Here is a 24,462-nt window from a genome sequence, read left to right as displayed (position 1 = left end):
ATTCCATTCCACTCCATTCCCCTCTATTCCACTCCACATATACTATACTATTTCAGAGTCAGATTGAAGTGTTTTTAGTTACAAGTTAGTTACTAGTGTTTAAAACCATTTGAAGGATGTATGACTTAAAAATAGCTATTGTACTATTTTCATTGTGGTAAGCTGTGTATTTGTTTAAATAAACAATAGGAGTTTGGAAGGGACTTTCAAGATTAATAAAAAATATCAAATTCATTTAATATGCTGTAAATCTAAAAATAGTTTGATAAATGGTTCTTTTTTTACAACATAAAGGTTTGTTTCATCGATTCTAGCAGAATGTGTAAGGGTGTATAAAATGGGAAACAAAATTAGTTTTGATTTTGGAACAATAAGCCTTCTCCCAAACATTCTAAATAGATTATTTTCCAATGAAATCTATATAGAAGCAATTCAACAATTTCAACAGAATTAAAAAAATATGTTTCATGTATTCTGACTATAGAAAACCATGGAATTTTGGAATAAGTCTTCCCTTCCTAATTTTTCACCCAAGGATCACAGATATCAGTGTCTGTCATCCATTCTGCAGAAAAAAATCACCAGGATAATTGTTTTTATTTTAAAAATTCCAATAAGAAACCACTGCAGGCAGTAGGAGATCTTTCAGCCTCAAAAGCTGAAGCCCAGCAAAAAATAATAGGTCTGTTGGCCTTTGTAGATTTGTGTTCTGCTTTGGGTTTCTGTGGATTGCTGCATTCTTTCATACATATCATTCATGTTAAATAAGGAAAAGACAAAACAAATCTATGCCTTAAGTTTCTACATTCATTTATATCTACCCATTTACAACTCATTAGCAACAGTGCACACATAGTCCAAAATTAAACAAAGCAACTTAAACTATACTAACTCAGTATTGTAATAGTAGTGGTCCTTGCATTTACAACTTGCAACTCAAGGAGCTTTTGCAATAATTCAGCTGTGGAGCCCTGATTGTCTCTAACAATAGTGCAAAATACACAATCGCCTAAGCCATAGATTTGCAAAAAACAATAGTGCAAAATACGCTTTAGGTCTAAGCCACAGATTTAAGTAACTGTTGTTTTGGACAGTTTATGGATGGTTGCATCTACTATGTTAGCTTAGATGGATTTTCTTTTCTTTTTTTAAAAAAAACCTGATCACAAGGCACAGGCAACACACACTGAAAGTGCTTCCATGTGAAATACAGAAAATACCACCTGAAGTCTTGGTCCAAGTACCAAAGAAAACATGATTTGTTTGGAACTCAAAACAACTTTTAGAACATGCGCATTTGATTCTGAGCGTGTAACAACTGAAATATTTCAAACTCCAATGTTTTGCACACCCCTACTTTTGACATAAGGTTATGCAAATGATGCAATTACTCATTTAACTTAGTTGTCAGCTTAGAATCAAGATGAACTTAATTAGTTTTCAAACTCCATAGACCGAAGGAATGCCTCTGCCCACTGATTTCTTTTCCCCTACGCAATAAGATCACCTTTGGGGAGCCTAGTCTGGGTACAGCAAGTGGCTACTGGGAATAGTCTATTTCAATTGCATTCCAAGGACTCTCAGCACAGTATATGCTGTGCTGTCTTTATTTGTTTTCAGAATCGTGTATTTTTATCTTCCCTCTTGTTCATTTTCTCAGTGGACTTTAGACTACATTTGAAATATCTAAATTCAGAGATGCACCATTATTGTTAACCAATATCAGTACGTAAGTAAACTATTATAACCCCCTTTTAATGTTGCAATTCCAAAATGTATATATGCATCTCTAAGATTAACCTCCTTTTCTGTAAGATCTGCTTGCAAGATGCTGACTTTCTCTTTAAGGTCTTTCATATCTTTTTTATAGTTGTCAATCTCCTCTTGTTTTTCTCGCTCATCTCTGTCACGCTGCTCCTTGAGACGCTCAATAGTACGCTCCTGGCAAAAACAGAATAGCATTGTCAAAGAAACATAATCTTTTAATGGACATAAACTCTTTGATTTCAAATAATTCCCATCTCACTCAGAATACAAGTCCCAGTAAATTCAATTTATTGGATTTTAAAGAATATGAAGAAATGTGATTTTAAATAAATGCTTGTAATCATTTTATTTTGAAACCATTAAATGGTCAATATTTGAAATAAGTTATTAAATAACTTGCAAGGATTTTTATTTTCAGAAACTAAGAATTGAGGCAGCAATTCATTTCTAAAAATGGCATTACTAACAAAAATGACAAAGGATGCAATATAATACTATACATAGATAAGAAAGGAGCTTCACAGTGGAGGCATCAGGCTTTATGTTATGGAAAGATAAGAGTTCTGTTTTTTTCAATTGAAAAACATCATTGATTACTTTGAAATAGATATTTACAAATTTATAAATTCACTTTAGAGTGACAATAACCACACTAAGATGTCATTATCTGCAGGTAAAGGGAAGTGAAAGAAAAAGAGGTTAGAATTCAAATTGCAGTATAGGTGACTCAAGTTCTAATATCATACTTATCATTTCTCTACAGAAAAATCTATGTACTACTAACTTTCATGTCTGTACCCTTTTACTGAGCAAAATGGTGCAAGTCAGGGTAAACCTTCTCAACTAAGGGCTAACTTAGAGAATGTGTCCAATATCTGGGACCCATGACTCCAGTGGAATTGAAATTTGGCAAATTTTATAAAACTTTTATGACATCAAATAGTCACAAGTCATTTCCAACAAAATATCATAAACATTTTCTGTGGTCAACATGGGCAACTTGAAAGGCATCTCTGAATGTGTCCTTGAAGTTTTAAGAACCTTTCTAGTGAATGTAATACATTAGAAATTGCCAGGGTTGGTGGTATTGAAGAATCTGGTGAGGAAAAATCTCTAAACAATGACCCAAGGGGTCACTGGTTGTTCACCGCAAAAGTTTCCAAACTTGGCAACTTTAGGACTTGTGGACTTCCAGAATTTCTCAGCCAGCCATGTTGCCTGGGGAATTGTGGGAATTGGAAGTCAACAAGTTTTAAAATTCCAAGTTTGCTGGTCTAGTGAGAACCTAAAATTGTCATGCAAGATTATTTTCATTATTTGATGTTAAAGGACATCAAAATCCTATGGACTCCAAGATTCCACTTGAGCAAGCAATCTTGACAATGTCATTATCTCAATTCATTTGTTTTCCTTTTGACTTGGAGGAAGGAGGAGGTCTGCTTGTTTTATAAATTTTTTCATTTTCCTTTATTTTTTATCATTACCAGGATTAATAACTTTGCATTATATTGTTAATACCATGGTATGCATTTATATTTTTCTTCATTTCAAGCAATAAAATGAGAGGATACAGAGAAGTACTTCTCGAACAGATGTCTACAGTGATGAAGGCACAATCTTTAAATAATGTTACCTCCTTTCCTTCAGACTTACCTTTTCTGCCAGTGCTTCCTCTAGCGTAGTCAAGGCTGTATCGGTGTTGGTGGTATCAGCTTGCAGGGATTTTACTCTTTCTTTCAAACTGCTCATTTGTTTCTCTTTGTCTCTTAGTTGCTCCTGAAGATTTTCAATCTTAAGGGAAGGACACAACATAAAACTCAGGGAGGGATTACAGTTAGGGATCACAGTTATCAGGATCCAATAATCCTAATTGCTATTCTCTATGGAGAGTAGCAGAGAAAAATATCGTAGCCACTACTTTATTTGGCCATTATTTTGACTGTGGTCCTGCGATTCAGCCACAATGTCTGGCCTGCAAAAATCCAGACCACCACTAGATACGGAAAGTTGTCCTTGCTGATAACTGGTGGCCATCCAGATTTTTGAAGTCCAGACTTTATGGTTCTATTGTGCAGAATCTACAGGCAGGGGGAATGGCAACAAGGAGGAACATAGGAAGACCCCCTAAAGCTCTAAGGCTTCTTCTGCCTTTATGCAATGGAACCCAACCATTTGGCCTCAAGTTCAATTCTGTCTCCAAAAGCATGAAGCACTTAGTATCCTCTATGCTTGTCTGAATAAGAAAGCACTTTCTTATCATTGCACACCAGAATAATTAGTCACAAGGACAGTTCCCCCCCCATGCCATCACTCTGCTAAACAACTAATTCCCACAACACTGTCAAACTATTTAGTAAGGCTGCATTATTATTATTATTATTCTCATCTTTCTTATTACCTATCTCCTTTTCTACTTATGACTACAACTTTGTTGCTTGTATATTTACAATTTATATTGCTTTATTTAGTTTCCTAGTATGATTTATGTTGATTGTAGCTTTTATGTACGCTGAGATCTTATGCACCAAAGATAAATTCCTTGTGTGTCCAATCACACTTGGCCAATAAATAATTCTATTCTGTTCTGCTCTGTTCTGTTCTGTTCTATTTTATTCTATTCTATTCTGTTTCTCTCTGCATAGAGAAACTAATGGTATCAGAAGTATGGCTTATGGGAAAAGGTTAGGTTTAGGATTTAGAGGATTTCCTTTCCATTAAAATTTATGATGTATTTGTCAAGAATTTAAAGTGTCCCCAGGTATTTTGCTGAAGTGACCAACAGCTATCTCTCTGGAAATGGCAATTATTTTATTAGCCAACTGAATGAACAGTTAATTCAACTGAACTGTTTGTTCAGTTGGCTAAACAAGCAGAAGACTAAGTTTAAGACATGTATCTTTAATCCATTGGTGGCCTATAATAGAAATATAGTCAATAAAAATACATATGAAGGGTCTTGATAGGCATATAGAGAAAATCTGATCTTAGAATCTGTACCAGAAAGTAAGTGGGAATTTCTACTATTTTAACACATGTTCCCAAACTGACTTTAATTGAAACATCAATTCTATCTTCCAAGTCAATGATTTAATACAAAGTTCAGAAATCTGTAGCACAAATCCACACGGGAATTTCTTCAGAGAATGGCATTTATCGTAATTGCATGGGAGAAATGTCTAATCAGCTATTACTGTCCTATTTAATTTCTTGTGAATAATTTTTTTTAAAAAAACAAGAAAAATGTGTGCACACTGATGGAGAACTGATGGTTGTAATGTAGGAACCTCAAGTTACTCTGTTATAGTGCAAATACAAGAAGATTATACAAGAGTGCAGGGAAAAAATAATCCTTCTAAGTATGTCTGGAAAAAAACTGATTGATTTACATACATACATACATACATACATACATACGTGTGTGTGTGTGTGTGTGTTAACTTTAACAATAAACAGAACTATGCTGTATAATTCAAACCAATAAAAACCAAACTAAAAATGCCATTAAATACAGCCATAAGAATACAACCTCTAAGAGAAATACCCTATTTAAATCAATCTAAAATATAAAACTGTCTCAGCTATCTAAAAGTAATGGAGACAACATGCATATTTCATCAATCCATTGTGTCTGCTCTCTCCCTCTTATACACCCTGGGAAGAAGATTAAAGAGGACCTATTAAAATTAGAGTAAAGCTCGTAACATAGACATACGAGCTCTGTAGGACATTTTATTCTATAAATCTATTTTATTTCTTGTACAAGCTGTCACACTGCTCATTTCTCTCAATTAACATTAGCAAACAGTTCACATAAATAGCAGTCAGGAAGTCTTTCACAGATTTCAGTGAAGCAGACAACACATTTTCAAGAATGTCAATAATTATTTAATTCTGTGATGTTTATATATGTTAAAATATAGTAGAATGTAAGTATAATAACATGAAATAACAGAAAGCAAAAACAAAAACAAAAAACCAACCCACTTTCTGCATGTTTTATAGAATTCCTAGCACTCTTACAAGCAAAATCCTGCCCACTTAAACTAATTACTGCTAGGCAGGTAAAGATCAACAAAGAGATACTGGTATTGATACTCAATCAATCTTTTAATTTAATGAGAATCAGTTAAGTAAAAGTGACTAAGACTTTCTATTCATTCCATTGCAAGGAAGAGCTACTATACTCAAGATGTAATCTTAAACATTTTGTAGCTAAGACCTTGTATGTCTTGATGAAACTAATTTCCCCAGATTTATTCTGGTTAACTCTAACCATTTATTTGAGGAAACTGGAATAAAAGAAGTGCTACAGAAAGAAAGCTGCTCAAAATATCTAGGATCATTTTATTTATTTGTTCAATTTATATCCCACTTTTTGCTCAATTAAGTACTGTATTTTTTGCACTATAAGATGCTCCGGAACATAAGACGCACTTAGCTTTGGGGGAGGAAAAAAAAGAAAACAAAAAAACTGCCTCTGTCTCCCAGCATCCATCTGGTATTCATCTGGCTAGCATCCTTGCAGCAAACAGCTAACAGCCTGGTCAGTTTTAGCACGTTATCACAGCCCCAGCACATGGTTTGTCAGGGCTCCATTCCACTGCACCCACCAAGGTCAACTGAGCTGAGCTGAGCTGCTGCCACCGGGGAATGCTGGAGCCTTCGCTCCTGGAATATCGCCGATCAGCTGTTCTAGGAGGTGGGGATCGGCGGCAATGGTGGCGAACGGCAGTGGCGCCAATCCCCACTGCCTAGAACAGCTGATTGGTGGTATTCCGGGAGGCTGATCCAACTGCCAATCAGCTGCTCGGCAGCGAAGGCTCCAGCATTCCTGGAGAACAGCGGCAGCAGTGACAGGTGGCGGCAGTGACACTAACCCCCCTCCCCCCACCACATTCGCTCTATAGGACAGACATTCCACCCCCTTTTTTGGGGGGGAAGTGTGTCTTATAGTGTGAAAAATACAGTATTTGAAGTATAGATTTCTCCAGATGTTTGAACTATGATTTCATGATTCCTTACTATTTATATTATTGAAGAAGGTGGGGTTATACCCAAAGAACTGGAAGGAAGCAGGTTGATTATTATGTATCATTACTTCATAAATGATTAACAAAAATAGTAGTTAACTTGTACTTAATTCATGCTTTCCATAAGTATTAACTTATGACTCTATGTGGTAAGCATCTAAATTCATAATTTTTTTTTTAAATGAAAGCCCCTGTGCTTTGACCCTATCAAACTATAGTACTTTATGCAGCAAGAAAAAAATAAAAATAAAACAAAATTATCCTTAGAAATAATCATTCAATAGGAACCTGATCAAAGTACAAAATAGCTCAGAGAATATTTTCAGTGATACGATTACTTGTGTTGTGAAACAAGTGAGGAGGTAGACATTTGCCAAAGGTTTCTGCAAATAGAAAATATTCTCTCCAGATAAGTATGAAATCAGTGCTTCTACGACGAAAGAACTAGAACAATCCTAGATTATTCTTTGAAAAACCTGCATGTGTGATTTGCATAATCTGGATGAAACATCATATATGTTCATGCTGATTGCATAACCATTCTAGCAAGTGATGCAGGATCTGCCACTCATTTAATGAGTATTACAGTGAATACAGTTGAGGCTAATCAGATGGCTATCTTATCCATATATTGATTACAATTCACGTACTGCTTAATTTAGCATAGGAATCGTTGTTAATTATCATGAATTTATAAATATATTCATTGCTATAAATATATAAATATGTTCATCGTTATAGAGTCAAAGAAGGCTCGCTCAGTCAAGAGCTTCAGAAAGCAACTTTACAGCTAAGGCTATTACATTCTGGTGAAAATAAAAAGGGGGTTCAGTTTTTAAAACCATGTTTGGTAAGCCTACCTTTTTTTGAAGAATGTTAACCTTGCGTTCTTTCACATCAAGCATATCCTTGAGATCATGAATCTCTCCAGCTTGAGTTCCCTTCTCCTCAGCCATCTCTTGAATTTGCTTAGTCTTTTTGTTCAACATTGCCTCCTTCTCTTCCAGGCGCAAACGAAGTGCATCTACCTGAATTCAGTCACAAGAAAAAAAGCATTTAAGCAAGTAAACACTGCTAACAAATAATTGATCAATACATGTGTGCTGTATTTCTCTTCTTCTCTTCCTCACTAAGAATTAGTAAGTCAAGAGGGTAGATCTCTCTCTGTTGCTGTTCCCCACTATAGGGAGAAGGACCTATTTATTCAGTCTGCCCAGGCAACTGATAGACCCAGCTTAGAGTAGTTTCTATAGCTATGGTGTATGATTCTACTAAAGCCACAATCTTGGAATGAGCAAGCAATGTTGGCCTTGAATCAGAGATCCACAGAGTCTCTGATTTTCAGATATACTAAGGGGAACGAAGTGACAAAAGAGCCACCCATAGAGCTTCTGGAGAAAGAGAAGAAACTCCAACTAAGCACAGAAAAGGGTTTGTGTTAAGGACTAACTTATGGTCATTTGGGGGAGGAGGAGGGGGAGACATACTTATTTCTTATTCAGTCCGCATACTGCCATCCAGTGATCATATTTTGGCTGACCAAGTTGCTGCTGGATGCAATTCAAGGTATTGGTTGTCATCTTCAAAGTCCTACATGGCATGGGGCCAGGTTATTTGCTCCAATTGTATCTGCATACTCCTGGTCCCCTCAATGAGGTACTGATCCCTGATAGGTCCTAGGAAGCAGTTCCTGGAAAAGTCTTCCCTCAGAAACATGGACAACCCCAGTGTTATTGGATTTTCAAAAGACCTAGCTCTTCTCCCAGATTCTGGCCAAGCTGCTAATTTGGATACATCAATGAGGATGTATAGCCGTGATGGTGAACCTATTGACAATTTGTGATGGCGAATCCTGACACCTATGGCACATGTGCCGGAAGTGGCACGCAGAGCCACTTCTGCCGGCACGTGAGAGGTCACCTGGAAGAGCCCCACTGTGCATGTGCGCATACCACCCGCCTGCCAGCTGATTGTTGGGTATCTGGTGCGCATGCATGGGGAGTGGGGGTGTGTAGGAGGCACGCACATATGCGCACTTGCGGCGCGCACGGGGGGTCTCTCACACATGCAGACACATGGTGTGCAGGGGATCATGCATGCATGTGCAGAGATGTGCAAGTGCAGAGACGTGCGGTGAGCACGGAAGGTCAAGCGCACATGCGCAGGGGGCGTGGACAGCCCCCACGCACATTGCCTTCTGGATGCTGGCACGCGCGCATGCAATTTTCAGCACAGGAGCCAAAAAAGGTTAGCCACCACTGATAGGTACTTTGTGTTTTTAATGAGAGGCTCTGGACCTGGGTTTCTTTCTTTTTTTAACTTTTGATGTTTTAAACTGGGTAGATAGGCAACCTTACAAATTTGATTAGCAAATAATAAATGATGAAGAATTGCTGTTAGGAAAGAATTTATGGATGGAGAAGGTTAAAAAAATAGGAACTTGACAAAGGAATTATCAAATTGTATTTTGTAAGTTTGTAAGAACAGGGAAAATTCTCTTATTATACTAGAAATTGGAAGAAACTATATCTTTGAATGTTCTTCCTATCCTGTATGGTACAGTAGTGAATTATGACTACCAAACTGACATACTCTACTATCACTGCAGTTCAGATTCCTAGACAATATAACTAAATTATTATTTCCTATAGTTTCTTTTCTGTATATTAGGCAAACAGGGAAAGGGGATTTATTAGAAAGCTGTAATCAAATATGCACAAGTTCAAATGGTTGCTAAACAAGAAGTCATTAACCAAGGGATACTTCTCTAAGTGTATGTAAGTTTGTGTGCATATGTAAAATTACAATTCAAAATCACAGTCAGTGTCTTAAATATTTTATTTAAATATATCAAATAGAAGTAGAGATTTACTTTGTATGTGCAGAAAAGACAAAACTGGAATGTTAGTAAATATTTTCACATGAGAAAATAATACATTTCTTGGGCACTGAATTCATGTTTCTACACTGAATTGTTAAGAAGTAGGCCAAATAACTGGCACTTAAAAAAAAACCAGAAACAAACAAAAACTATTTTAAGAAAACTATTTAGCACAATATTCTTGTAAGCCAAAGGGATCACGTGCACAGTAATAAAATTAAATATAGATGAAACATTTTATTCCAAAATAAATGTTGATCTGTATTTTGCTTTATTTACAAAAATATTCTAAGTTCCTTGGCCTATTTATGAAGCCTCTTTCTCAAATTCAAACTTGCTACAATAGCCTCTCTACCTATTTGCCTTTTGGAATAAACAAGCTCAAGATATTTTGCATTTCAGACCACTGTTACAAAAGTCATTGCCAACATTAGGCAACTTAAAACAAAATAGACAAAGCACATAAAAATATAAAATGTAAATTTATAAATCCAATGGTGTCCGTGGTAATAATTCATATCACTGATTCATTAATTACCCCAAAGAAATTCATTATGCAGAAAACATATTGAATTTCTTGGCCACTGGCAAATGTGAAACATACTGGCAGCTGTTATTAATTCATGTTCTCTCTGAAGATACATATTTATGTACTAAATAACAGAAACCCATACTGCTTTAAAGCCCCCCCACCCCCCAAAAAAAGTTTTTTGGACCACAAAATAATTGGTAATAAAGATTTAAGAAATGTCATCTCCATTCCTATACTATTACAGACCAATTTTTTTTGGTTTTTCATTTATGATGCTTCTCAGAAGCTTTCTTCATCTAACTTTCATTGTACAATTTCCTGTACAGTTTTTATTTTTTCTTTCAGACTCTTTGTAGAAATATTCAGTAAGAGAATATGCCCCTCCTCAAACTGTTAAATGGAAAGGTTTTAAATCAGGTAACTGCAAATTGTTAGGCTAAACATTTAAAGAGCACTGTAAATTTTCTAAAATCTATTTAATGTTAGGAAAAAAAGCATTTTGAGTCATAATATAAATTAATGTGTAAAAATATCTTGAAATTTAGGATTTTGTCAATTTAGAATATTTCAAGCTTTAGAACCAACGTGAAATATAACATTTATTTAGCTGTTAAGAAAGAAACTTATAGCTATAAAAATGATAATTTGGTATTTTACAAATTGTTTCCCAATTAGGTATTTGCAATCTATGTAATCTTATTCTGATGATTCTAACAGAAGACAAATTTTAATAACTAATATACTGACGCCCTCTTATGGCTAATATACATAACTTTAGTTAGCCATAAGAAAGCAATTACATACACACAAAAATATACACACAGTTATTTATGTTTATATTGAACATTTCCCAGTTAAAAATGTAATGGAAGTTTTACCCACACCTATATGTATTATTTTCAATACACATGGTCTGCCAGAACATATATTTAATCTATGGCACACAAATACACCTCAAAGCAACAATGACAATACCACTGTTAATGTAAAAGCCGCAAGAATGCTTGATTTTTCCCTTTATATTTATGATATTGATATATTTAAAGCAAAGAACCAAATACTCAATTCCCCGTCATTCATTTTTCAATGTCAAGATTAAAGGACTTCTGGAAACAAACTTCTCTCTTTTGAAGAACCTGAATCTTAACATGAAATTGATAATTTTATATGTACCGTTTGCTCATACCAGTAGTCCTCAACTTATGACTATTTATATAATGGTCTCGGAAAGAGTGCTTTATAGCCTATATTAGTACTCCTGGCCGTTGCAAAATATCGCACCACCACCACCCTTGAGGTCATATGATTAGGATCCAGGTGCTTGGCAACCTGTTATAGTGAATGGTGCTGAATGGTGGAGAATCAATATTCAGGGATGAGAGAGATCTTCTGGGGTTTGTCACCAGCTACAAGTGATCATGTGGCTGCAATGTTCTCCGCCAGCTTCCCTAGAATGCCAATGGGGAACCTAGGCTCCAATGGATGGAATGTCTCTAGGGGCAGCATCTGTTTCCACATGTGGCAGGGCTGAAAGACAAAGAACAAAGGGTCCCCTCCCCCCTTCACTGGTAATTATATCAGGATTGGTGGGGGATAGATAGCTTGCAGGCATGGTTTGAGGATGAAGAAAAATAACACATCAGTATTGCAGTTACTAAACAGAGAAATCAGTTTCAACAAAATGGAGACACAACAGATGAGAAAGGAAAAAACTGGATTCACATGCTTCAGGAAAAAGGATGAAAAGGTAAAATCATTTAAACACACAGTAAATGCAAGGACGAAACTTTTCTTGTAAATGAACTTAAAACATTCACTAATAACCTTGGGTTTTTCTTAAAAGCACAGAGAGGAAATAAAATTGAACTCTGTTCCTCATCCAGTCTAGTTGGCCAGACCAGACTGGAAGAAGACATTTTCTCTCTGTTTTTAATTCTTAACAATTTAAAATTAATATCTGAAGGGATCAGAGACAGTTAACAGTTGCAACAGTTACCTTGAGGACACAAAAAGACTTAGACACACACACACACACGTGCATGCACACACACACACAATGGACACAGAGAGGAAAACAAAACTCTGAGGTTTACACACACACTGATCATTCCCACAATAAATATCTCAGTTAAATTGAGGAAGGCATAAATCTTAAGGAACAAACCACGTGGTTGCATAGAAGACAAAAAGACACAGAAAGAAAGAAAAAAAAAACCTTGCAGAAAAGGCTGCAAGCTGCTGCCTCCTGCCTAGAGGACTCCCCCTCATTTTTGAGGCTGGCTGAAAGATTCCTGAAGATTTTGGCTCTGTTCCTGCACCCCACTGAAGGAATTTGCTTCCATGCGTGGAAGGGAGCTGAACTCCTTCGGTGGAGTCCAGAAATGGAGTCCGAAATCCTTCAGCTTTGTTCTTGCATCCCACTGAAGGAGTTCCTTCAGAGGGAAGCTGAATTCCTTCAGCGTGCAGCTCTTTCATCCAGCCTTCAAGAGCAGAGGTGTCAAACTCGATTTCATTGAGGGCCGCAGAAGGGTTGTGTTTGATTTCAGGGTGGGCATAGCCAGCTTGACATCACTCATGTTGGGGGCACTTGTGGTGGCCAAGTGCTAAGACCCTCGCTCCCTCTCATTATAACCTTCCTTCCTTCCTTCCTTCCTTCCTTCCTTCCTTCCTTCCTTCCTTCCTTCCTTCCTTCCTTCCTTCCCTTCCTCCCTCTTTCTTCTTCCTTCTTTTCCTTGCTCTCTTCCCCTCTTTACTTCTTTTTCTTTGTCTTTCCTCTTTCCCTTTCTCCTTTCCTGTCTCTTCTTGGGTGCTCAAATACAAAAGGGGAAACATTTGTCCTTTTGTTTTGTTTTTAGCTTCTTTTGCTAGCCTCTGTCAGTGAAAACAGAGCCAGGGCAGCTGCTTGTGGGCCCTGGGTCCCGTTTTCAGCCACAATGGCATCCTGCCACACATGCTCTGTTTTTGCTGACAGAGAGCTGACAGAGAGCTGACAGAGGCTGTTGTGGTGTGGCCCTCACAGGCTCAATTTTCGCTGGCAGAGGCACCGTGGGCCAGTCCTTTGCTGTTTTTAAGCATCCTGTGGGTCAGATCTGGCCGGTGGGCCTTGAGTTTGACACCCCTAATCTAGAGAAAAGAGTTAAATGAAATCCAAGCAAAGTCAGCACGGTAAGGGGGTATGGGAGACCCTGGGAGGTTTGGCGCAAGCCGTACATGAGTGTTTCTTTGCTTGTGAGTTGAAAATTCTGTTTGGATTTTGGCAGGGAGGCTTTTCATCTCCTGAGCAGAGCCTTACAGGATCTCCCATATCGCCCAGAGGAACCCCATGCTTCTTATTCCAGCTGCTTAACAACCCAATTTTAACAACCATAACCAAGAGTGCCAAGATTGTGTTGTTGAGCGAAGCAGTTAAGTGTCAACTTCTACCTCGCTCAATGATCAGCATTTTGGTCCCAACTGTGATAATTAATCAAGTACTTCCTGCATTTGTAAATAAAAGATAAAGCAGAATACAGCCAAGACTTTAAAATGTTGCACAGAACTGGAAAAGCAATACCAAAAAATGTTCAATGCTGTATTTGTATCAATTTTGACATATTTAATTATAAGACTGGCAGCAAGTTACAAAATAAAATGATCTCTTTTACAATGTGAAATCATCTCATATTTCTGTCAGTGTTAATTCTAAATGTCTTATACAAGCGTTTAAATTAAGTGCATTTGTCTTCTACTATGCCCTGAAATGAGGATTTGTAACATAAGACAACCTGATTAAGAGGAAGTTAACTTTAATCAGGTTTAATTTCAGTGCAGATGTAAACAAGTTTAGTAGCTGATAAACAGGCAGGGTGTCTTGTAGACTAGTTAAAGAACACAAAATAGAGGTAGGAATGGCGAGCCAGTTTTAACTCTGGATGAAAATAAATTATTTCTTCTCATTGGGACCTAAATGATCACATCAGGAAAGGTTATGGATGACACCAAATTACAGATATTTCTCATTTAATGTAATTGGGACTGGAATTTCTGTTTATCAAAAGCTATGAGAATTATCAATATTCAGGAATCAGAGATCTTCTAAAGTTTGTCACCAGTTGCAAGTGATAAACAATGGGGAGAACTATTATCTTCATACTGCATTTATAGATTAACTAGTGGATACTGCTGAATAGATCAGATTCTTCGTTTTCTCAATTCTTTCTATTTAAAGAGACATTCAAGTTTGGAACTAGGAAGTCACAGATTTTCCTTCTAACTTAAGAAGAACTGAAGAAAAAAATAAAACAGAAGGAATGCACATTCCACAGCCCAACCCAATAATCTAAATATCGTGCAGAACTCCCCGGAATTAGGGATATGTTTGTTACCTCTGTTTGCAGGATGGCAGCTCTCTGTTCTTTTGCTGTGAGGGATTCCTTGAGTACATCAATATGTTGCTTGCTATCAGAAAACTGGTTTGTGAGGGTTTCCAATTTTGTCTGTAAAGCCAGCAACTCTGTATCTTTCCGGGATAGTTCCTGTTTCACTTGACCAATCTATAGGAAGAACCAAGTATGAGAATATATGTTATCAAATGGCAAGAATGCATTCAGAAGCGTTATGGAAATGGCTTCATTCCAGTTTAGACCAACAAGGTATGGCATCAAGCCAGCTCAAGGAATCTGAATAAAGGAATAGTAAACGTGAAAAAAGCATGCTTTTGTGTTAAGTTTACAGAATTTCTGAGGAAAAGAGAATAAAGCATTCCTAAAAGAAAAATCCTTGACAGGAAGACTATAAGACGTTATAGTTGTAGTAAACAGTTTCTCTTATAACCACTAGCCTCGCAGTTATGGAAAGCCAAAATTGAAAAAGGCCCAAATACCAAGGAAATCAGTTGTAGCGTAAGATTTTTTTAAAGCATTAAAAAGTGAACAGCAGGAAAAATAACCCTGGTTTTTAATAAGCAGAAATTGTTCCGATTTCATGAAAACTATCACCAGAATGTATTACATGTCTGCATTATTATTACTTCACATCTTTTTTCACTTTAGCTTTATATACTTCCTCAGACTTCAAGAGACGCAGGATAAAATATAAATATAAACCAGAGCAACATACATGGGCAAACATAGTTTTGGGGTTATTTTCAAGGCTTGGGGATAATTAACTACTAGCTGAAGAGTAGCTAAAGTCTTAAAATATGCTGGCCATCTTTTAAAACCTTATGTGAAAATGGCAAAATCTTGCTAGATTCCATACAAGAACATTAAAATCTCGTGAAATTTCATGCAATAAAATTGAGCAACAAAATCAAAATCTGATGAAGATTAGCAATCTCAATTTATTCCATCATTTTGGGTAAAATCTTTTGGGGGCAAAATATGCCTTTATATCTGTGGATATCATATTGCCGACCCCAGCCCATGGAAGGAATTTAAATAAAAAATAGTAATCTTTTCATCCTTCAATATACTTCCGGCTCTTTAAAAATATCTTTAGCTCTCAATAGTAATATCAAGATGCCAAAAAGCAGAGCATTTCCACTTCCTTTGTTATCAATACTATCTACTGCCTGACCTTAAAGACAGGTGTATCTTCACTTCATTTTTGCCTTAAGACTTAATTTTTTAGATGAAAAATACAATCGTTTCCTATTTCCTACACATGACAACTAAATAACATTTATAGGAGGATACACAATTCAGAAACTTTCAAAATCAACAAATCAAACTTCTCAAACACATAAATGTTGGTATAATGGTGAAGGTGCTGGCCCAGAAATCAGAAGACTGTGAGTTCCACACCTGCTTGAGGCATGAAAGTCAGCTAGGTGACTTTGGGCCAGTTGCTCTCTATCAGTCCAACACACCACACAGGGTTGTTGTTCTGGGGAAAATAGGAAGAGGCAGGAGTATTAGGTATGTTTGCTGCTTTGAGTTACTTATAAAATAATAAAGGTGGGATTTTTTAAAAACAAAATCTTATTTTTTTTCCCACCTAGAAAGGAGCACAGAATGGATTCAAGGCCACAGATTTAACCCACACATTCTCAAACAGTAAAATTCCTCTTTTAAATATATATCAGAGAAATGCATTTTATTAGAACTAGAAATTGAATTTGCTGCATACAATAAATCATAAAACTATGAAAGACATCTAATGTGTCCATGCATGATATGTCAAAAGCATCATTCCAGGAAATTAAAGCAACACAAGATGCATATTTATGCCCCTGATAGTGCATTAAAACTATGTAACCTTATTAAAACAAGATTAGCAGTATTCATTTCAAAAGCTTAATACATGCATCTCAAAGATATGAACCATGCTGTGACAATTTCCTTTCATATTCTTTCTAAGCGCTAAAATTACAATTCATGCAACTGTAGTGATCTTTTAAGCTGAGCAACTAATATTGGGTGTTCAAAGGAGTAGATTACATATTGTAATATATCAACTAGGTGGGAATAAGGATAGGTGCAGTACTGTTAGTTTTCTTGCTCTTTAGCGTTGCAGAGGGTGAAGGAAGGAAAGTAAGCCACCCCAGAAAGCTAGCAGCGCTGCGCCGCACAAAGAAACTTCAGTCTTACGGCAGAGACCTCTGTCTGGAGATCGGCCACTTTTTTTTTCAGTTCCTCCCCTTGAATCTCTCTGGTATTTAGCTCTTCCTTCAGTTGCTCTACCTGCCACGACATTGTTATTCTTTTACATTTAGAGCAAAATATTTTCCTCTTAACCTGCCGCTATTTGAAGAGATGCAAAAAGTAGCAAACATATAAACAGCTAGCAGACTCTCCATGATTAAACACCAGTTCCTCAGAATAACTTTCTCCTAAATTCATATTGCGATTACCACATTTTATTAAGTTATTGTAAAATACATAAGTATTTTACATGAGGTATTGTAAAATACATAAGTAAGTAGGAGGACAATGAAGGGGAAGGGGGAAGAAAAGTGAGAAAAGATAGGGAAAGAAAAAGAAGCATTGACTTCTGACTCTCTCTGTTACAGTAGAATAAGGCATTAACAACAGATCACAGCTTTTTGCTTTTCCATAATAGTATGAACAAGTCATTTCTATAAAGATCTATCAATCTAATCTGGAAAACCCAAAATCAAAGTTTCATTCATTTCTACATCAAGCACGAAGTTCAGAAGCGCTTTCCACGTGGAAACAAAAATACTTATGTTCTTTTCTTTGATCAAGGTAGTCAGTTTTGCCATTTCAGGCAACTCCATCAACTTCTGTAACCATTCTTCCATAGCAGGAATCGAAGTGTCCTTCTACAATAGTCTAAATTCATATTGCAACAACTATCATACTTTACACATTTTTATATGACATCATGTAAAACATGCCTGTCAATCCTTTGGTAGTTGAGTATTCTGGTGATCTGGTAATTTTTATCACTTTTTATCTCCTCTTTATAGACTACTGTGATGTATTTAATTACACAATACTTCTCTTGAAAACGAACTGGAAATTGCAGTTGAGTCAAAATAAGGAAACAAGATGGATAAAGTGCTTTTTCATTTATATTACACTTTATTTGCTGTATTTGTACCCAGTCCATTTCTGGATTGAATGTAGAACCACCCCTTAAAATGAATTTGGGAAGACCTTTTTTAAGTGATATGAGACAAGATCCCTTCTAGGGAGCAGCTACAGAATTACTGAAATGCACACCTTTCGGGAGTCTTAGATACATATCTTTTCGGCATCAAGTAACCATATTATTCACCCATGTCTTATAAACAATAATCTTGTAAAAAAAAAAGCTTTCTGGATTTGCTAGTTGGCTTCCTTTCACTATTTTCAACTCAATTTAGTATTTTAATCATAACAATATCAAATGCTGAATTGATTGGAAACTACATAAATAAGGCAAGCAAATCTATGCTGTGTATTTTAATCTGGTTACTCTAATGCCCAAAGTTAATAATAATAATAATAATAATAATAATAATAATAATAATAATAATAATAATAATAATAATAATAATAATAATAATAATTAACAATTTATAATGCAGACTCCAATTTCAGAATTTTAAAAGAAAGCCCTTTTTCTCTGACATTAAAGCATGACCACTTGTAAACTTTTGAGATCTCCCACCTTTATGTGTCTTAAAGGTCAAAGTCGTCATTTTCTCCAAGACACTTCGTTATATCATGGACAGCTGTTTACATTAATTTATGCAAGAAAAGTCCCTTGAGTATTTTACCAGAGCATGAACGATACACAGTTTTATTTAATTGTGTTGATGCAATTCCATTTTCCTAAATTGGTTTCTACATCTTAAATGCAATTTGGTTCACCAATCTTAGATTACAGTAATATAAGATTTGCAGTTTTGCTTAAGTATTTTCATTTAATTTGAAGGAACTCTAGTAGAGAAGACAGATCACCAATCCTTTATCTGTTCTGTGATTCAATGAATGAATTAGTTTTTTGGAGAATTGTAAGCTATTCTTTAACATACACTGTTTAGTTATTACCTTGTTTTTCATAAATTTGGAATGGCTACGATACACCTCCATTTGTTTAATTTCTTCTTCACGTTCCTCTGTGCTGAGTGCACCATTTGACTTCAACATTTGGATTTCTTCTTCCAAATCTCGGAGTCCACGTTCCATAGAAGAAATTTTAGAATCCTTCAAATACATGGAACAATGGTTTAGTTTTCTCAAAAAATGCTGATATTTTGCTAACAACATTTGAGTTGAAGGACTATGTCTGATAAACATCTCCCTGCAGCACTGCTATACATAATATTTAACTATAGCAGTTATTAATTGTGCATATACAATTTAGCTCCAAGATGCTTTTTCAAAGGGCAAATGGACTTTTTTGGTTTTTTCCTTGAAGATATTCCGCTTCTCAGCCAAGAAGCTTCTTCAGTTCCATCTGAATGGTGGAGAATGGAAAGATTCTCTGCCATTCAGCAGAACTGAAGAAGCTTCTTGGATGAGAAGTGAAACATCTTCAAGGGAAAAACAAGAAAGTTACCTTAAAAAAATACCTTTGGGACAACCATGACCTAGATGACTGAAAATCTCCACAGACATCTGCAATTTAAACAGAAAACAGAGATACGCTAATAGAAACTGGCACTTTGAATCCAGAAATAACACTGGGAATACACTGAGAACTTGGGAGGCAAATAAGAAAAAGTCCTTCAACAGAAAAACATTTACAAATTTCTATAACACAGAAAAAGATGTAATACATCTAGAAAAAGATGCACTATTTCTTAATTTTTTCTGTAATAATTTTTCTTGTTTCAGGAAAAAAAAAACCTGCCTATGAAACCCACAATTACTAGAATATATAACAAAATAAACATGCATTAAAAATTTATGACAGCAAGTATGACAGCAAGTATGACAGCAAGTAGATAAAATAGACATGCATTCATTTCACATACGTAACATAAACCACATATAAATAGTCCGGCACATTTATAAAACAATACTCAAATTCTCCTGACAATAGCAAAAATGCTAAAAAGGAATCAGTGTATTGTACAACACGTCAGGATGAAAATTCAAAAAAATAAAAAAAGAACTTTTACCTTCATTTCTATAACAGTCTGTAAAGCTTTAGTTTTGGCAGAATCGGGAGCATTTTCAAAACGACGGTGCATCTCCTGTTTAAGAAGAAGAAATATTAAGTAGGTACCTAAACATAACAGTACTGAACTTCTGGGATTCAAAGAAAAAGTATTATAGGTAAATGACTGTATCTTTTTCCCAGGTACAGCTACGGTTATTATTATTTTTTATACAAACAAGAAACAGCTACAGTGAACTGCATACCAATTTTTTTCTGTAAAAAAAATACTCAAAAATACTGTAATAGCTAAAGGTACTTTAAATTTTTTAAATACCTATTAGCAATGGTCTTTTCAAACTCTCTTCTTCCAGAAGGATAAAATACTTGAAAAAAAACAGGATTAATAAATAACAGCAACAATCTGCTATGTACTTAACAAGCTGATAAAGCATCTGTGCCAGCAATACTCCTACATTCCCAGAGTAGCAACCACCTAGTTACTGATGACGACAGCTCTTTCCACAATGATAACAAGGAACTGTTCATCAATACAATTACAGTGCAGCTGACATAAATGCTCTGTAGTTAAGAGCAAAATGAAAATGCCTGGTCTAGGGGTGTCAAACTCAAGGCCGGCAGGCCGCATCCGGCCCTCCTGAGCTCCATTTTTGGCTGCGACAGCCTCCTGCAACCTTCTGTTGGCAAAAACAGAGCTCATCACCCCAACACGAGCAATGTTGAGCTGGCCACGCCCCTCCGGCCCCCCGAGGTCAAACACAATCGTGATATGACCCTCCAGTGAAATCGAATTTGACACCCCTGGCCTGGACTAAAACACTAAAAACACAAAACTGTTTTGTGCTAGACCACAATTATTATTGGATTACAATAATGACAAACAAATCATGTACTCATTTTCCTCCCATTTTTAGAGCAATTTTCATAATGAAACACCCAGAAATAATAAATCTCATTAAATATTAGCATAAGGTATTAAATATTGGTGTAGTGTAAGCATCAAAATTAAAGGGAAAGAGAATAGAGAGGAGTAAAAAGTGCAAGGGGAAGAAAAGCAAAAGAAAAAAGAAGAAAAAAATAAGAATCTAAGAAAAAAGAGAAAAGAAATATATAAAGAAATGACTCCAAAATTAATCACAAGTATAAACAAGTTTAATGACTCTTCACCACCTCTAAGGTTGCAAACATTTATCTCATCATCTCTTATCTTTGAACAAATCCATAAAATATAATTTTTCAGTCCTGGTGTTAGCTGTAAAATCTATTTAGGAGCCAGGAGTACTGTAACAACAAGTCTTATTTTATTCTTGATCAAATAAATCAACTTTATATTCCTTCATTATACTTTTAGAAGTTGTAATTTTAGTTCATTCAAATATTGTTGTGCAATTTGATTTAACTTCATTTCTTCTTTGTCCTATCACAAAGAATTCTTCAAGGCTTTAAGAAGCCTATTTTGTAATTTCAGTAGAAAATTATTCAAATCACTTTCTTGGTTTGTAATGTATATATTTCCCTCAATATGAACAATGTCAGTAATGGTCTCTGCTTCTGCGGACAAACTAAATCCAAAAAAATGTTATTGAAGAAATGTGGATTTATAACTGACAGTCCAAGAGAATTGTAAAGCCTCAGTCAATTTGTTTGTACATCCAATGAAACAACCTTTTCTAAAACATTCTCTTGGACTGTCAGTTATAAATCCACATTTCTTCAATAACATTTTTTTGGATTTAGTTTGTCCGCAGAAGCAGAGACCATTACTGACATTGTTCATATTGAGTCTATTTTCTGATTCCATTCTTCAAAAGTCTCCTTCAATATTTTTATTGTTTAGAGCAGTGATCCCCAACCTTTTTTACGCCGTGGCCCAGTACCGGCATCAGCTGGGCGCCGCCATCTTTTTTTGATGAAAACGTGCTTCCGGTGAGCTTTCTACCCGGAAAAGCTCACCGGAAGCACTGGCACCGCCATCTTTTTTTTATGAAAACGTGCTTCCGGTGAGCTTTCTACCCGGAAAAGCTCACCGGAAGCGCTGGCGCCGCCATCTTTTTGATGAAAATGTGCTTCCGGTGAGCTTTCTACCGGAAAAGCTCACCGGAAGCACTTTTTCATCAAAAAAGATGGCGGCGCCAGCAAGCCAGCGGCCCGGTAGGACTTGTTCCGCGGACCGGTACCGGTCCACGGACCGGTGGTTGGGGACCCCTGGTTTAGAGTGTTCAGCACCCTCTTACAGGCCTACATGCCTGTATACCTCCCATAGAGCTGTCAGGTCGCCTTACATCATTTAACTTATCTACAAAAGAAATCTGGAATGCAAGTTTTCTTTATAAGAAAGCCTCTGATATATAATGAAGAAAGCCTATATAATGGATGTCTGACTTTGTTTATATGAATGTGTTCTGTCCAAAATAATTCAGCTATTTTGCCTTAAATTTATAAATTTAATCATAAAGTTATATGAAAATCAATGAAGAATATAATGCTTACTCCACCTGAAACATGATGCTAAACAGTAAATGGTTTCAAATGTCCTTCATAGTAAAGTAATTGTTTCTATGGAAACTATAGAACTGTCATTCTTTATTGTTGCCCAGATTTCTGTTTTTTTAAATAGAAGTACACAATCATTTTACAGTTTCCCGGTAAAATCAAATCAAATAATAATGTACAGATTGTGATGATTCAGGTAGGCTATATTTATAAACACACAGATTAGACTTGCTATTGTATAAGGATAGGATAAATTCCTGATTGCTTCCAGTATTTTTCTTGGTCAAGAATGAATTCCTAAAGAACAAAAAAGTAAAGTTCATAAACTTTACTTTTTACTGCTTATTCTATTTTTAGATAAGTTCTAGACTGATACCCCATTAATGTCTGAATCCAGGCTTAAACATATATGGATATTCACAATCCAAAATTTCAAATTTCAGTTTCCAATCTTTTTTGGATACTTTTGATATTATTCCCAGATACATCCCCAACTTCCTATACATAGAATTTATCAAATGATATGTGAGGTTGGAATGAATTATGAACAAGAAACCAATTTGAACTCAGGCAAATTTAGGTTCCAGACTAAGTTGTGTATGTCTTTAAACAAGTTAGAAAAATCTACAAATGCTTGCTCCTATCAAAAGATAAAACAAGAAAAAACTGTACAAGATTAGATGGATTATGTGAATAACTCACTTCTCTGAGCAAGCTGCTCTCCTTTTCCTTTTGCTCCAGTAAGGTTTCCAGGTGATGAACATGCATTTCAGCCTCTGCCAACCTTCTTGTGCGCTCATGATCTTCCTCGGTGGCTTTTGCAGACAATCCCTTGCTCTGCAGCATTTCCAGTAATTTTTTAATTGACTCATCACGAGCATTTAAGGTCTGTTTCTGAGTCTCGATGCGCAACTCCATTTCTTCCAGGGTTTTGCGTAGCAAGAAGAGTTCCTTGGCTTGGCGCTCATGCTCTGCATGCAGCCGTTGGAAGTTTTCTTCTGTTAGTTCTGTCAGAAACGGTTCACTGGATCTACTGCTGGTGTCTTGCTGGAAAAGTTGGTTCAGGTCCCTCTGGATCCTAAGTTCATCCTGAAGAGCTTGAATAGTCATCTGCATATGCTGAGAAATAAACATCAGAATCAGTAACCATTTCATTAAAAGGAATACAATACAGATTTATGACAGAGAATATAAATATACAATGTTGCTTCCCAAAACATTTTTTTTTTTTAAAACAAGTTTTATTAAAAATTTCAACAACAAACAAATCATTACATATTAAATCTTTCCCTGTCTTTCTACAATAATTTCCCCAATATTCTCATAAAACACAAACAAACACAAACAAACATAAAAAAATCTTTTAGTAAAGTACCTTGGCCCCAGTTACCTCTCTTTGCATGGGCTAAAATAATAGCACATATCACTCTTCACATTTCTATCTTATTTAATCCATCTTAATTAAATCATTAAATTTGTATCTTTTGCCCATTCATTTATCCCTCTATCTCTTCTTATAATAAAAAAATTTCTCCTGAAATCACTAATCAGAGTATGATGCCTTTCTATCCTCCCCTAAGTTAGTAAAATTAACATTCAGCATAACAAATACCCAATTTGGTTCTGCTTGGTACATTCTATCCACCAAAAATGTTTAAATACATTGTAACCTCCTTTCCTTCGATATTTTATTACATTTTAAAAATCAATCATTATTAGAAACTTCAACATTTTAATTTCTTATTAAATCTTAAACCATTCTAATTTACTATTTCAAATATAAATGTTACAATACCATCTTCTGTACCTTAGCAGAATCTTTCTTACAGAAAATTATATTTCATCCTTTGTCTCTAAAAATCCCTCTTCTCCCATCCAATTTTAAAGCTTTGAGGCTTTTCTCCGCCTTTCCCCTTTCTTTCTTCCCCACCAAATCTTCCTACCCCCTTCTTCTTCTAACCTCTGCCTTGCTGGGATCCCTTCTCTGTTGTGTTCCCTTTTTCTCTTGTTTGTTATCATTATATTTACTTTGCATCATATTTTTCTCTTTCTCAAATGTTTTTTTAGATCTTAAGTCCTTCATTTTCCTTGCTCTCTTCCTTCCTTCTTCCTTAGATAAGTTTTGGGATTCAATGAAGATGGCGTCTTCGTCTCTTCCTTGTTGTTCTTCTTCCGTTTCCATCTGTTCCATTGTCTGTTGGTAA

The 24,462-nt window shown here is 35.8% G+C and overlaps 1 protein-coding gene across 10 annotated transcripts in view; it reads right to left on the bottom strand.

Moving 5' to 3' along the window:
• Positions 1-24,462, bottom strand: part of ERC1 (ELKS/RAB6-interacting/CAST family member 1) — a 146,508-nt gene that overhangs the window by 97,161 nt on the left and 24,885 nt on the right. For 5 of the 10 annotated variants that reach the window (XM_087968584.1, XM_087968587.1, XM_087968589.1 and 2 more), the window contains exons 3-10: positions 22,961-23,377; positions 19,767-19,841; positions 18,691-18,846; positions 16,780-16,872; positions 14,575-14,742; positions 7,658-7,825; positions 3,421-3,558; positions 1,801-1,941 (exon numbers count right to left, since the gene is read on the bottom strand). In XM_087968584.1, the coding sequence (XP_087824710.1) occupies positions 1,801-1,941; positions 3,421-3,558; positions 7,658-7,825; positions 14,575-14,742; positions 16,780-16,872; positions 18,691-18,846; positions 19,767-19,841; positions 22,961-23,377 (1,356 nt within the window). The remainder of the gene's footprint in view (positions 1-1,800; positions 1,942-3,420; positions 3,559-7,657; positions 7,826-14,574; positions 14,743-16,779; positions 16,873-18,690; positions 18,847-19,766; positions 19,842-22,960; positions 23,378-24,462) is intronic. The other 5 variants (XM_087968586.1, XM_087968592.1, XM_087968594.1 and 2 more) reach the window with 2 other exon arrangements.

This window comes from Notechis scutatus, chromosome 6 (genome assembly GCF_049901735.1).
Source record: "Notechis scutatus isolate UNSWTSFEM ecotype Mainland chromosome 6, rNotScu1.2, whole genome shotgun sequence".
Lineage (NCBI taxonomy): Eukaryota > Metazoa > Chordata > Lepidosauria > Squamata > Elapidae > Notechis > Notechis scutatus.
Note: the sequence above shows the minus strand (reverse complement) of the source record. Positions and strands in the feature narration are given on the sequence as shown.